The sequence below is a fragment of the Clupea harengus genome, chromosome 15 (genome assembly GCF_900700415.2).
Source record: "Clupea harengus chromosome 15, Ch_v2.0.2, whole genome shotgun sequence".
NCBI classification, from domain to species: Eukaryota; Metazoa; Chordata; class Actinopteri; order Clupeiformes; family Clupeidae; genus Clupea; species Clupea harengus.
Genome location: NC_045166.1, coordinates 15,076,685 through 15,091,607, shown reverse-complemented (window position 1 = coordinate 15,091,607; position 14,923 = coordinate 15,076,685). Strand labels below are relative to the sequence as shown.

General features: G+C 46.2%; 1 protein-coding gene across 2 annotated transcripts; it reads left to right on the top strand.

Annotated features, from left to right (window-relative positions):
* The first annotated feature begins 2,489 nt into the window (after positions 1-2,489).
* On the top strand, positions 2,490-10,597 carry LOC105899533 (ABC transporter F family member 4). Of its 2 annotated transcripts, none has more exons than XM_031581756.2 (6): positions 2,490-2,599; positions 3,930-3,985; positions 4,230-4,276; positions 4,403-4,496; positions 5,227-6,797; positions 9,484-9,558. In XM_031581756.2, exons 1-6 carry the CDS (start codon positions 2,589-2,591, stop codon positions 9,541-9,543), a joined length of 1,839 nt encoding a protein of 612 aa, XP_031437616.1. In that variant the 5' UTR covers positions 2,490-2,588; the 3' UTR covers positions 9,544-9,558. The 2 variants fall into 2 exon arrangements, with proteins under 2 accessions (XP_031437616.1, XP_031437615.1); XM_031581755.2 differs by lacking the exon at positions 9,484-9,558 and adding an exon at positions 9,699-10,597 and having other exon boundaries at positions 2,493-2,599.
* Positions 10,598-14,923: the final 4,326 nt, after the last annotated feature.

Sequence of the window (14,923 nt, the reverse complement as noted above, 5' to 3'; positions counted from 1 at the left end):
CACAGTCTCATACTCTCACACAGGTTCACACACTCTCACATAGGTTCACACACTCTCACACAGGTTCACACACTCACACAGGCTCACACACTCTCACATAGGTTCACACACTCTCACACAGGCTCACACTATCCCACAGGTTTTAGATTTATGACTTTAACATGTCTGGAACCTTCAAAATTAAGATGGCATTGCTACAGTTTAGCACATAATTGGACACATGCACACACACACACACACACACACACACACACACACAGACACACACACACACACACACACACACACACACACACACTCACACACACACACACACACACACACACACACACACACACACACACACACACACACACACACACACACACACACACACACACACACACACAGCAGAGAGTAATCCAATAACAGTCCCACGGGTGTACAGAGGATGTTCACTTCCCTCTCCCAGTGTACACACATGAGGATTTATGACTTTAACACACACACACACACACACACACACACACACACACACACACACACACACACACATAGACACACATACACATACAGTGTGCACACATGAGGATTTATGACTTCAACATGTCTGGCACCTTCAAAATAAAGATGGCATTGCTTCAGTTTATCATATAATTGGACACACATGCACGCACACACACAAGCAAACACGCACACACACACATGCGTATACACACACAGAATACACACACAAGGATTTATGCCTTTAACATGTTTGGCACCTTCAAAACAAAAATGGCCACCACAGCTGTTCCCCACACCAACATTGCAGTTGGAGGCATAATTGGACTGTGAGGGGACTGAAGCAGAGACCTCTCGTTAATGTGTTTCCTTCATGTGATGTTTGCCTCCATCTCTCCATCATTATCTTGAAATGGACGTGTCTTATGGTGACGCACTGAAGCTTGTTTAAAAACAGGATAAAACCCTAGATGGAGGCTAATCTCTTCTTTTGCTATGTGCTTTATCTACGCCCTTTGAATTACCCATATGTATGAGTTGTGCTCAATAAATAAACTGGCCTTGCCTTCTGGCTTGGATGCGGTTGAGTTCTGGCCCAGCTCAGATTCAACTCTGGGTCTGCCGAACGAGTCTCTGGGTCTGACATCCTCCCCCAGCATCAAATTAGCCAGCAGGCAGGCGTAGCGCTTCATTAAACATCTCCATCTCTCTACTGCGCCTGACCTAAGTTATAAACACACACGCACACAAGCAAACACACACACACACACATACACACAGTGCTGCTGTTCCCAAGGCAACCAAAACGGGCAATGTTCAGTTGACGCTGAGAAACTCAACTCACACACACAAGGATCCTGCAGCATCACCAAAACAAAATAAAACCTCTCACATGCAAACATTCACCTTAGTATAATAACAACTTCACACAGTTATTCAAAATAAGTCTCCTGTGATATGTCATCTATTCCCACACCCTGTGTCATGCTTTAAAATATTAAATAATAATTTTCCTTTAATTTCATAGACAATTGGACACAAAAATGTGATTTCCTGACCTGAATTTTTGCAGACTAGGGAGGATCTGAAAAGCAAGAGGAGCTTGTCAGGGAGATCTAATTTTCCACTGAGACGCTTTGAGGAGGTAGTGTGTCCAGAGAGTCTTAAATCAGGTTTGAATCTAGTGCCTCTCTGTGTTGCTTAATGAATTATTCATGACAGCTAAGGGCTGGACCACACCAAACTCGTATATGTGACAGATATATGGCAAAGTGTCCCTTAAGTGAAAATAGCTGCATACACACACATATTGATACACACACACACACACACACACACACACACACATTCCCATTCACACACACACACACACACACACACACACACACACACACACACACACACACACACACACACACACACACATTCCCATTCATACACACATTCCCATTCATACACACTCACACACCCACATGCACACACACAAATTCCCATTCACACACACCCACACGCACGAGACAGAGAGGCAGAGAGGGAGAGAGACAGAGGTAGAGACAGAGTGGCAGAGAGGGAGAGAGAGAGAGGCAGAGAGGGAGAGAGAGAGAGAGGCAGAGAGGGAAAGAGAGAGAGAGGCAGAGAGGCAGAGAGGGAGAGCGACAGAGAGACAGAGAGTTAGAGAGAGAGAGAGACAGAGAGGGAGAGCGACAGAGAGACAGAGAGGGAGAGAGAGAGAGGCAGAGAGAGAGAGGCAGAGAGGCAGAGAGGGAGTGAGGGAGAGAGACAGAGAGGGAGGGAGAGAGAAAGAGAGACAGAGAGAGAGAGGGAGAGAGACAGAGAGGGAGTGAGGGAGAGAGGGAGAGAGACAGAGAGGAAGAGAGACAGAGAGGGAGTGAGGGAGAGGGAGAGAGACAGAAAGACAGAGAGGCAGAGAGGCAGAGAGGGAGTGAGGGAGAGAGGGAGAGAGAGAGTGATATCTGTGGAGAAGCTGCTGTTGCATAAGAGCATAGTCTGATGAAACGACTGCAGCCTGAACAGGCCCCAGAGCTTGAGATGCTGCAGAGGCAGCATCCTATGAGAGGGAGATTACACAGCCAGATCTGGACCAGATGTCTGCCAGGTACTAATACTGAAATAATTACAATGACAAGTGGGTGTGTGTGTGCGTTTGTGTGTGTGTGTGCATGGCTGAGTGTGTATGTGTGTGTGTGTGCATGTGTGAGTGCGTGAGTGCGTGTGTGTGTGTGTGTGTGTGCATGGGTGAGTGTGTGAGTGTGTGTGTGTGTGTGCGTGAGTGTATGTGTGTGTGTGTGTGTGTGTGTGTGTCTGTTTGTATATGTGTGCGTGTGTGTGTGTGTGCGTGTTTGTGGGGGTATGCGTGCATGTGTGGCTGTGTATTTGGAAAAGACGATGTTTCCTCTACCCTTGAACTGTAAAACCCATAATGGACTGTTGAACTGCTTAAATTTGTTGGACTATTCAGAAAAATGTGATTCCTGATGAAACTTGACTTAATGTAATGTGGAATCAAATGAAGTGTATAAAATGTACTTGTGGTACATACGTGTGTGTCACATTAGGCATTCATCAGACTTGTCACACACCACAGAATGCTTCTCATCACTGATCCCAAATGCAAAATCTTCTGTTGTTTGATTATTCAACTATTTCAATAAAGCTTCAGACCATTGCAGTCTCTCAAGCAGGGACAAGCAAGGGAAAGGGGGTGCTGAGAGCCCAGTTCTGCTGAGAGCCCAGTTCTGTTGAGAGCCCGGTTCTGCTGAGAGCCCGGTTCTGCTGAGAGCCTGGTTCTGCATGCCAGGGGATGCACATTTGTATAGATTTAGAGGATGGGATTATCTAAGGGTAGGCACGGTTTCTTGCTCTCAAATTACCCTGTCTTTCTCTCAAGTTTATTGAAAAGGTGGACACAGCGCAGATAGCGAGATCACAGAGGCAAAACACACCTACTTGCTTGGGGCTTGGGGCTTGGTTTGTGCAATTCATCCCTTAATGAACCTCATGCATGATAATGAAGGACCGTCTAATTGGAGAATAATTATTTTCTTTCAAAATGAGTTTGGTGTGGTTTCAGATTCATTTAAAAGCCTCGTCGTATTATGTAAGGGATGTGGGATTGTGTCTGATTCGAACTGACGGGAGCCACTGAGAGAATCTCCACAAGTTTTTTTTTTTTCCCGGTGTGCGTGGGGAAAAAAACGTTTTCTCAGCGTGGACTTTATAAAGCGGGGCGCGTCTCGGTGAGAGTCAGTCCGCCCACTGCTGCCGTGCCTCACTCATCTTCTCGGGCTCTCCTCTTCGTCTGCGGAGAAGGAGCGCGGGACAGAGCGGAGTCGATCCCACTCCAGTGGGGACTAAGGGCTCGTTAGCAACGCGATCCAGTTGGACCTTACTGGTTTTTATGCATCTCTGTTTTTATCTTCGCTCAGTATTTTCAAGATGAAACTTGCCTTTCTACTAGCGGTGACTCTGTCCTTCATAACAGGTAAGTAAAAGAGAAACTTTGGTCAGTGATACTATGATTCAGTACCATGGCCAGTTCCGTATATGCGTGGACCTGTAAAGTATGGATGGTCAACTATCAGAAAATATTTGAGCTTTTAAAAATAATTTCTATACGATTTTTAGTCGTCACATGCATGATGTAGATTTGAACTAGGATGATTGAAGTTTAGAAATGTATTAGTCTTGTGCGTATTGCTGTTAAATGCTCTCTTTATCATACATAGAAAACCAGTCCCTTTCAGCGGTAAAATCGGAGAGACGAGAAGATCTGGTATGTATTGTAATGGTTAATCTTTACTATTTAATTGTAAAAATGTCAAATATTCCTAAGTAGTCAGACATGAAAACTGGTTATTTGTAATGTGTTTAATGTGTAATTCTAATAAACTGCTTTCAGCTGAAGAGATGCTTGGCAGACGCCCTTTCAATTGCACTTTCCAAAACAGAAGCAACGCCAGAGCATCCGGAATGTAAAGAGCTGTTCAAAGGAGGCAAGTTATGTAAACTGAGTTCCTTGCCTGATTTTCAGGCTTGTCTGCTGCGAATGCCGAGTCCCCCAGCTTAAGGATGTCATTTGCACAACAACACCACGTACGGCAGTGTTCAGATTACAAGTGCACATCGCTCTGACCGCGCAACAGTAAGCATTGTTGCCCAGAGCAAGGATCTCTCGAAGCAGAAGAGACATCTCACATCTTATCCCACGGCTGAAAATGTATGTTTGGATTTGTCCAGCACCATAATCGACATGGACATAAGGCGTCCTCTATGTCTAAACAACAAAGCCTGTTGATTTAGTTGTGGAACAATTAGCATTACTGCCACCTCTGCACCTGCTTACAATCAAAGCACGTTTTCAATTTATTTTCCAGACTTTTCTTATTTACACTGTTTTACAGAATTAGTTGACTTTCCTTTGGTCTTTGTTTCATATCATGGAGGCAAAAACACGTATATATTGTACACTGGTGTCCACAATTACTCAAAATAGCTCGTCCTGCTCTATGTCTCCATTGACTGTAGAGGCTCTTATGCAAGTACACCAATTTATATATCATTCATGAGCATGTCAGATATTTGGTCTTCGTTTTAAACTTACTCTGATAGTCATAGTTTAACATTGCAGCATGAACCTGCCAGTTATTGCTTGAAAACTGGCAAACTAGATCTCTGGGATTTGGCCATTTCTGACATGCACCTGTCTTTCTCCCATCTCTCCAGGCTCCAACCATGAGGCTCCAGTGAAGAAGAGTGGAGAGGAGGTGTCGCCACCAGAGGGGGAAGGAGCCAAAGAAGAATCAGAGCTGGAGGCCATCCGAGACCTCCTTAAGGAGAACGAGGAGAAGCGCGAAGAGGCGGACGAGGAACGAAGCCAGGAGGCTTTCCCTGGCTACAAGAAGAGGTGGCAGCTAACAGGACCTCACGAACATGAGGAGGCAGAGGATGAACGAAGCCAGGAGGAGTTTCCTCAGTACCAGAGGAAAAGGCACCTCCTTCCGTCAGAGAAGCAGAAACGTGAGGAAGGGGATGATGAACGCAGCCAGGAGGTCTTTCCAGGATACAGGAAGAGATGGCAGTTAGCGGCCCAAGACAAGCGAGAGGAAGAGGAGGATGATGGAGAACGTAGTCAGGAGGCGTTTCCACAATACAAGAGAAGGCAGGAGGAAGATGATGAACGCAGTCAGGAGTCTTTCCCAGACTACGCCAAGAAGAGGCACCTTCATCTGAAACGGGCCGACAGTGAGGATGAGGAGAGAAGCCAGGAGGCCTTCCCAGACTTCCTCCCACAGAAGAGACAACAGGAGGAGGAGGAGGAGGAGAAAGAGGAAGAAAGGGAGAGGAGGTCCTTTAGGCCTGGGTCGGCGCGCAAATATCAAAGAAAGTATCACAAGCGTGGAGGAGACTCATCCGAGGAAGAGGAGGAGGAGGAGGACAAAGAGAAGAGGTCCTTCAGGCCTGGGTTGGCGCGCAAATATCAAAGAAAGTATCACAAGCGTGGAGAAAACTCGTCCGAGGATGACGAGGAGGAGAACGAGGAGGACAGAGAGAAGAGGACCTTTAGGCCGTCGAACAAACATCAAAGAAGGCGGCTTCACAAGCGTGGAGGAGACTCGTCCGAGGAAGAAGAGGAGGACGAGGAGGACAGAGAGAAGAGGACCTTCAGGCCGTCGAACAAACATCAAAGAAGGCGGCTTCACAAGCGTGGAGGAGACTCGTCCGAGGAAGAAGAGGAGGAGGAGGAGGACAGAGAGAGGAGGTCCTTTAGGCCTGGGACGGCGCGCAAATATCAAAGAAAGCATCACAAGCGTGGAGGAGACTCGTCCGAGGAAGAGGAGGAGGAGGAGGAAAGAGAGAGGAGGTCCTTTAGGCCTGGGACGGCGCGCAAATATCAAAGGAAGCATCACAAGCGTGGAGAAGATTCATCTGAGGAAGAGGAGGATCAGGAAGAGGAGGTGGAGAAGAGGCATTCCGCAACCCTGGATGACGAGGAGCGTGAGGAGGCGCTGAAGTACCTGGCCCAGAGTGGGAGGGAGCTGGGGGATCGCCTGCTCGCAGACGAGGCACAGGAGGAGGTGCAGGAAGAAGAGGAGGCACACCAGAAGGAGAAGCGCAACCCCTGGATCTACAGCGGCTTCTACCACCCAGCCTGGTACAAGAGGAGTGTCACGGCAACCGCCGCCGCCAACAACCTCGCCCGCTTACTCAACTACAGGAAGGCCCAGCTGTCACGCGTCACGAAACCAGAGGGGGGCGTTGTGCCCCTCCGGCAAAGAGCACTCACCCCAGTAGAGGTAAGGATGCTTCTTTTAAAATCAAAGTTAGTGTCCGCAATTCTGTCGAAAGGTTGTTGATATTTGAGCTCAACAGCCAATCAAATTACACCCCTCTCTTCTGTGCTCCTAGGGCATTGTGTTGATTGGCTGGAATTGTTAAATATATAGAGAGAGATGCGTTGGCAGAGACAGAGACAGGGGTAAAGATAGAGAAACAGGAAGCAAGAGAAAAGAGAAAAGAGAGAAAAAATTAGGGGAAAAGGAGAAAGGGAGCATCAGAGGGAGAGAGATTGGGGAGTAAATTAGCAGAAGAGAGAGAGAGAGAAATAAGGAGGAAATCACATCTCAGAAGAGAGAGAGAACGAGGGAGAGAGTAAAGCTCAGAAGAAATAGAGAGAACGAGGAAGAGAGTACGTCTCAGAAGAGAGAGAGAGAGAACAAGGGAGAGAGTACGTCTCAGAAGAGAGAGAATGAGGGAGAGAGTACGTCTCAGAAGAGAGAGAACGAGGGAGAGAGTACGTCTCAGAAGAGAGAGAGAACAAGGGAGAGAGTATGTCTCAGAAGAAAGAGAGAAAAACGAAGGAGAGTGTACGTCTCAGTACATATTTAACCCGCAGTGGAGCATGTGTGCTCAGTAGTTAATGCGGCATAAAAGACAAGAAAAAAGGCAAGAAAGAAAAAAGGAAAAGAAAATGGGCAGCTAGTGTTGCCATCACAGCTCCATCCTAAGCCCACAGCTATTCAAGCAGACAGCCGAGTTGAGGCATCACCCTGTCTGAGTCACAGCCTCCTGCAGACACACACTGTACCTATTTAAAGCTGATATAAAACTATAAAACTAACTTTTATCATTATTCCTGTCCACAGCCAGAGGATCCTCAAACCCCCTTCTCTCTCTCTGGGTCTTACCTTCCTGGGTCTGCCTTGCACTAATTAATGATTTTTTCTTTTCTTTTTAGAATAAAAGGATATGGAACCGTGTGAGAACGGTGAAGTGAGTCAAGGTCCTATCCAATCCAATTAAAACCTTTTTTTTTTATCTGTTTCTGTCCAGTCCACATGGACATTAGTTTCACATATTTCTTCATTCTGCAGAAAGCCAAAGATCACACAGTAAGTGTGCTCACAGTGGGTTTTTATGACTTATACTGGTTCAGCTGTGTGTGCCTCTAGATAACATTATGTGGTCGAACTATATTAGGTTATGGTTTGCGGGGCTACAGTCTCCTGAAGCTGTAGAGCTGTCAGCTAGGAGAGCGGAAAGTGGATGAGAAATATTTGTCCTGAAAAGAGAATTTCAAGGCCATTTTAGAGCCGCTTGTAAAAATGGGTTTATTTTTTATAATCTTATTAGGGTCTTCAAAAGCTTCTTGAAGATAGAGAGGGACGCCCCTGCTCTGGTAGTGCTAGGCAGTTCGTTCTACCAATGTGGAACTACAAATGAGAATAGTCTGGATTGCCGTACTTGCACAGACGGCAGAGCCAAACAACGCTCACTAGATGAGCGCAGCATCCTGGGTGTAACATTTGCCCTTACAAGAGCATTTAGGTAGGTGGGAGCAGAACCAGCAATCACTCTGTAGGCAAGCATAAGTGACTTGAACTTAATGCGAGCAGCTACAGGCAGCCAGTGGAGCTCGATGAGTAGCGGGGTGACGTGTGCCCTCTTCGGTTGGTTGAACACCAGACACGCTGCCGCGTTCTGGATCATCTGTAGTGGTTTCACCACGCAAGCCGGCAGGCCCGTTAGGAGGGCGTTGCAGTAGTCAAGGCGGGAACTCACCAAGGTTTGCACCAGCAGCTGGGTGGCATACTGGGTTAGGTACGGCCTGATTTTGAGGATGTTGAATAGCGCAAAGCGGCACGACCTGGAGACAGAGGCGATGTGCTCCGTGAAAGTCAGTTGGTCATCAATAATGACCCTGAGGTTTCTTGCTGTTTTGGATGGAACAAGAGATAAGGAGTCAATATTGATATTGATGCTGTGGTGGATGGCCTGTTTGGCTGGAAAGACCATCAGTTCTGTTTTGGCCAGGGTCAGCTGAAGGTGATGATTTTTCATCCATGTGGATATATCAGCAAGACAGTCCGAGATCCGTGCCAAGACAGTGGTGTCCCCAGGAGGGAAAGACAGAAACAGTTGAGTATCATCGGCATAACAGTGATAGGAAAAACCATGCGAGCGGATGATAGGGCCCAAAGAAGTGGTGTAAATGGCAAAGAGAAGTGGTCCCATCACCGAGCCTTGGGGCACCCCTGTGGTGAGGCGCATAATCAAATTCCCCAATTTTTCAACAGTGAAAAAACAAATAGCCTGACTGAACCTGGATAGCTGCTGTCTTTGGGATGCACGTGGCTCTCATATGTCCCAGAGTCCTGTGCACCTGAGCGAGCTGTAACAACAGCTGTGTAATACCTGTAAACAAAGGAAATGGACAGTAGTGTGTAGGTTACTGTGCATACTTGCTCATACTACATGCATTACTATTGCTGTGCTTCTAAGAGACAATTAGTTCTGAGATTACTCTTCTCTTCTCTGAAGTAGAGAACTAGCTGATCTTGAAAACCTGAAAAAAAAACCCTGAATTTATTATTTTTCTCTCTGTAGCAGAGAGATGGCTGACGTGAAGTGGTTCCTTTTTGTCAAGACAGAGGGCTAGCTAGCTAAAGTGAATCTTTTTCACATTCCCTTGCCCCTCTTTAGGAGAGAGAGCTGGCTAACCTGATATTCCTTTGCCCCTCTGTAGGAGAGAGAGCTGGCTAACCTGATATTCCCTTGCCCCTCTGTAGGAGAGAGAGCTGGCTAACCTGATATTCCTTTGCCCCTCTGTAGGAGAGAGAGCTGGCTAACCTGATATTCCCTTGCCCCTCTGTAGGAGAGAGAGCTGGCTAACCTGACATTCCTTTGCCCCTCTGTAGGAGAGAGAGCTGGCTAACCTGGCTGCCATGGACCTGGAGGTGCAGCAGATCGCCAGCAAGATCCACAACGGCCAGAAGAAATGAATGGGGGTCAGGGGTCACTGCTGAGAGAGAAAAAGAGAGAAGAGACAGAGAACCGGGGTTCCCTTTGCTGTTCTCCACAACCTAAGTGCAGGCTTCCAGATATAACCCTCCATCTCCATGGTGATCGTAACTTTGACTACAGTGTTTTTAACAAGTAAATAATGAAACAGTTACGCTCTCTACATGCGGTCTCTTTCGCTCTGTGTTCAGTTTCTTGTTGACATGTGGGTGACAGTCTGGTCGTGATGTGCCTCCCTTTGGATGTTCTTTGGGAGAAGCCTCTCTCAGTCGCTTCCTCGCTTTGGTGGTGCCAGCCTGTTCTGACACTTACAAACCTGGCCGTACAACACATACTGTGTTTCTTGCGTACTCGTCTTCTACTCATTAGTTACCTATTTTAATTTGCAGGGTGTGGGACAGCTGTAGCCTGGTGTCAGTGGCCCCCTGGGAGAGCTGTGGTTTACGCATCACAGTCCGCCTCCTCAGTAGTGTCTGGTGATCAGTGATGGGAACCAGTATATTAGATGAACCTCTGTCTGGAAGTTCACCTCCTTATTTTTGTCAAGTTCAATGGAAAAAAAAAGAAAAAGAAAACTATATAATGATAACACACACACCTTTCTAATGCCTCTACCGTGTCAACCTTTGTATGCTGTGAAACTTTTTTGATGTTGGAGAAACCTTTAAACAGCATGGGAATGATTTTCAGTGATGACTACTATAGTCTGGTTATGAGTTCTGGATTATGTTGTGTAATGTGTGTTTGTTTCGGAGTCTGCATTTGATGAAATAAAGTGAATTATTCTGGGACCAAATTCCAACAGCAAGGCTCTTCATTTCTACTGCTTTATGTATCCCCACATTACCTGAGTTCCTAAAGGGCCATGTGTAACCTGCTAGACAAGTGCTAAACAAAAAAAACAAGGAGTGCATTTTATTGTACAACCCCAAGTCAGAAAAAGTTGGGACGGTATGGAAAATGCACATTAAAAAAGAAAGCAGTGATTTATAAATGTACCTTGACTTGTATTTCATTGCAGACAGTATGAACACAAGATATTTCATGTTTCGTCTGGTCAACTTAATTTGATTTGTAAATATATATCCATTGCTGCCATTCAGGCCTGCAACATATTCCAAAAAAGGTTGGGACGGGGACAATTTAGGGGTAGTAATGAGGTAGAATAATTAAATAATGATGTGATTTGAAACTAGTGATGTAAACAGGTCATTGTAATCATGATTTGGTACAAAAGCAGCATCCAGAAAAGGCCTAGTCCTTTAGGAGCAAAGATGGTCCAAGATTCGCCAGTTCGCCAACAAATGCGTGTGCAAATTATTGAAATGTTTAAAAACAATGTTTCTCAAAGAAAGATAGGAAGGGATTTGGATATTTCACCCTCCACGGTGCATAACATAATTAAAAGATTAAAGGAATCTGGAGGAATTTCAGTGCGTAAAGGGCAAGGGCGCAAGCCTACTGTCAAGAACTGTCATTCATCTATAAGCGATATAACCACATGGGCTCAGGATTACTTTGGCAAACCTTTGTCAAGCACTACAATATGTAGTTACATCCACAAATGCCAGTTAAAACGATACTGTGCCGAAAGGAAGCCTTATGTTAACCTTGTCCAGAAGTGTCGTTGACTTCTCTGGGCTCTGAGGCATCTGGGATAGACCATCACACAGTGGAAACGTGTATTGTGGTCAGACAAATCAGTATTTCAGGTCTTTTTGGAAGAAATGGGCGGCGTGTGCTCTGGACCAAAGAAGAAAAGGACCATCCAGACTACCAGCAGTGTGTCAGTGTCTGCCTGCAGTCCCGATTTGTCACCAATAGAGAATGTGTGGGGCATTTTGAAACGCAAAATGCGACAACGAAGACCCCGTACCGTTGCACACATATGTCCAACCAATATTTAGACATTAAAAAAATTAATCTAACATAAGGGAAAAATGTGCACAAAAATTGGCACAAGAAAACCCCTCTGAGGCAACCGCCTATGTCGCATGTAGGAAGGGCCGGCCCTGGCTGGAACAGTGTATGGTCAATGGTCTATTTTTAACTACACCAAAAAATTGGCACATATAGAAGATATGTCCAACCAATATTTTGACATTAAAAAAAGAAATCTAACATAAGGGAAAAATTAGCCAAAAATCGAAAGAGGAAGGGGTACATACCTCTTTGGTGTTGTCAGAACATGCTAGCACATTGAGGGGTATGGTTTGAGTGTCCGTGTCCAAGCAACGTCGATGAAAGAAACTAGGAAGAGGCAAAAGCCATCCGGGGCACAATTCAAAAAGAAAAGAAAGGAAGAAGAAGAGAAACCTGCCAAGGAGAAAGGTAAATCCTTAAATCCTGTTCTTAGCCAAGAATGAATCCCAGATAAGAAAACTTTCATGAATGCCAGAATTGCCCCGGGCACTTTAGTGGAGTTAAGAAGAAAAGATGTACCTTATCATTGAAAGCCTTCCTACTCCCTGTCACATAGTTCTTTAAGGATTTTACAGAGGCGGGTATATCAAAAATAATATGTCGATTTATTATACAATATACAAAAAAGACATGATTAAAATATTGAGGGCCAGCCAGTCATAAATTACACCAGGGGCACACAGATAAAGCCAAAAGCTAGTGCAACAACACTACAAATATCTTACACGTTGCATAGCACACCCATTAAGGAAGACAAACACGGCAACTTGTCAACAAGTGAGGAATACTGGTGAAAATCCAAGTATTGTATTGTCAACTTTAGCGAATGGATTGTATGTAATCTTGCTAGTTAGCTAACGCTAGCTAGCCAGTGACGTGTGACGTTCCTTGTTATTGCCATTCAGTCGAAACTGTCATCAGGCTATCTTTAGCAAAACATAGCGCAAGTTCAGCTGTACCGCCAGGAGTGAAGTTTGCCTAGGGCGCCAAATGTGCTAGGGTTCTAGCCAATCAACACGTTGTTTCAGGGGCATGGATGGCGACTTTAAAGTGTACAAAAACAAAACAAAAAAACACTCCAGGAAGTACCCTGTTGAATACGCAGCGCCACTGACAGCCATGTGCCACAGACCTGTACTGAGAGAGAACTGGGAGCATCTCTTTACCTTCCTCTACCTGTACCACAGACCTGTACTGAGAGAGAACTGGCAGCATCTCTCTACCTTCCTCTACCTGTGCCTCTCCTGTCTCTCTTTCTCCCTCTCTGACCTCCATCTCCTGGGTCTCCTCTGGGGCCTCACCATCTCCCTCTGCCCCATCGGGGGCCTCACCATCTCCCTCTGCCAAATCGGGGACCTCCTCCTGGGGATCCATCGCAGCGTCAGGGCTCCCCTCCGCCTCCAGGCTGCCGGCCAGCAAGGCGTTCACCTTGCAGAGGGGGAACTCGTGCAGCGTCTGGTGGAAGTGTGGGGGGAAGCCGAAGCTCTCCATGCCCGCCCGCGTGGGGTCACCGCCTGGGTAGTACTGGATCAACGAGCCATAGCCTGGATGGAGGCGGGAGAGAGAGAGAGTGTGTGAGAGCGAGAGGGAATGTGAGAGAGCGATTGAGAGAAACAGAGAGAGGGAGCAGACAAGAGAGACAGAGAGCAAGAGAAAGAGGGAGAAAGGGAGGGAGAGATAGAGGGAGAGAGTTTTGATGCAAGCCTCACTACTCATACTGATGGATTGACCTATCCTGTCAGAACCTGACCATGTTCCCTATGAGGCCAGGGCAGGATCCTCCCCAGCACATAGAGAACACCAGGCCAGTGCTTTAGGTTTGCTTGGGCAGGAGGAATTATTTTTACCATCACTGAATATATTGGACTGAGCGGGTGATGAGAGTTCAGTCTGCGTTCCATCCACAATGCATCTGCCAGTGAGAGGTGAGAGCTTTGGGAAAGGGGAACATGGCCCAGAGTTTTAGTTTAAGAGTTGCCAGGGCAAACACGAGCTTGGGCATAGGGAGTCTGTCTGGGTCTCTCTGTCTATCTAACTCTATCTATTGACTCTGTAAATGGGAAACAGTGGCACAGACAGTGTAATACACTATTCCAGCCAATCAACACATTACTTCAGGGGCACTGAAAGGAAGGGTGCATTTGGTCAGTTAAAGGTGAGAGGTAAAGCGACTGATCCGTACCTCCCATCCTCTCCATGACGACACCCAGCACCAGGCCAGCGCAGGTCTCAAACACCAGGATCTTACTGCCAGCGTGGATGTTTTCCAGGGTCAGCATCTGGGCCAGCGTGTCATAGCGCAGGTGACTGGAGACGAGAAGGACAACACTTTACACCAGAGTTATACGAGGAGGGAGAGAGTACAGGTTACTGGAAACGAGAGGGAACACTTTACACGATGGATGGATGGACAAACAGAGAGAACGAGAGAGAGAGAGAGAGAGAGAAAGAGAGAGAGTGATATGCTGTCTGATGAAACAACTGCAGCCAGAACAGACCCCAGAGCTTGAGATGCTCCAGAGGCAGCAGCCTACGAGAGAAAATGCGATTTCTGATGAAACTTGACTTAATGTAATGTGGAATCAAATGAAGTGTATAAAATGTACTTGTGGTACACACGTGTGTGTCACATGAGGCATTCATCAGACTTGTCACACACCACAGAATGCTTCTCATTCATGATCCCAAATGCAACATCTTCTGTTGTTTGATTATTCAACTATTTAAATTAATCTTCAGACCATTGCAGTCTCTCAAGCAGGGACAACCAAGAGAAAGAGGGTGCTGAGAGCCCAGTTCTGCTGAGAGCCCAGTTCTGCTGAGGGCCCGGTTCTGCTGAGGGCCTGGTTCTGCATGCCAGGGGATGCACATTTGTATAGATTTAGAGGATGGGATTCTCTAAGGGTAGGCAGGGTTTCTTGCTCTCAAATGACCCTGTCTTTCTCCCAAGTTAATTGAAAATGTGGACACAGCGCAGATAGCGAGATCACAGAGGCAAAACACACCTACTTGCTTGGGGCTTGGGGCTTGGTTTGTGCAATTCATCCCTTAATGAACCTAATCCATGATAATGAAGGACCGTCTAATAGGAGAATAATTATTTTCTTTCAAAATGAGTTTGGAAGAAACAGTCTAACATATCGATGTGGTTTCAGATTAATTTCAAAGTCTCGTCGTATTATGTAAGGGATGTGGGATT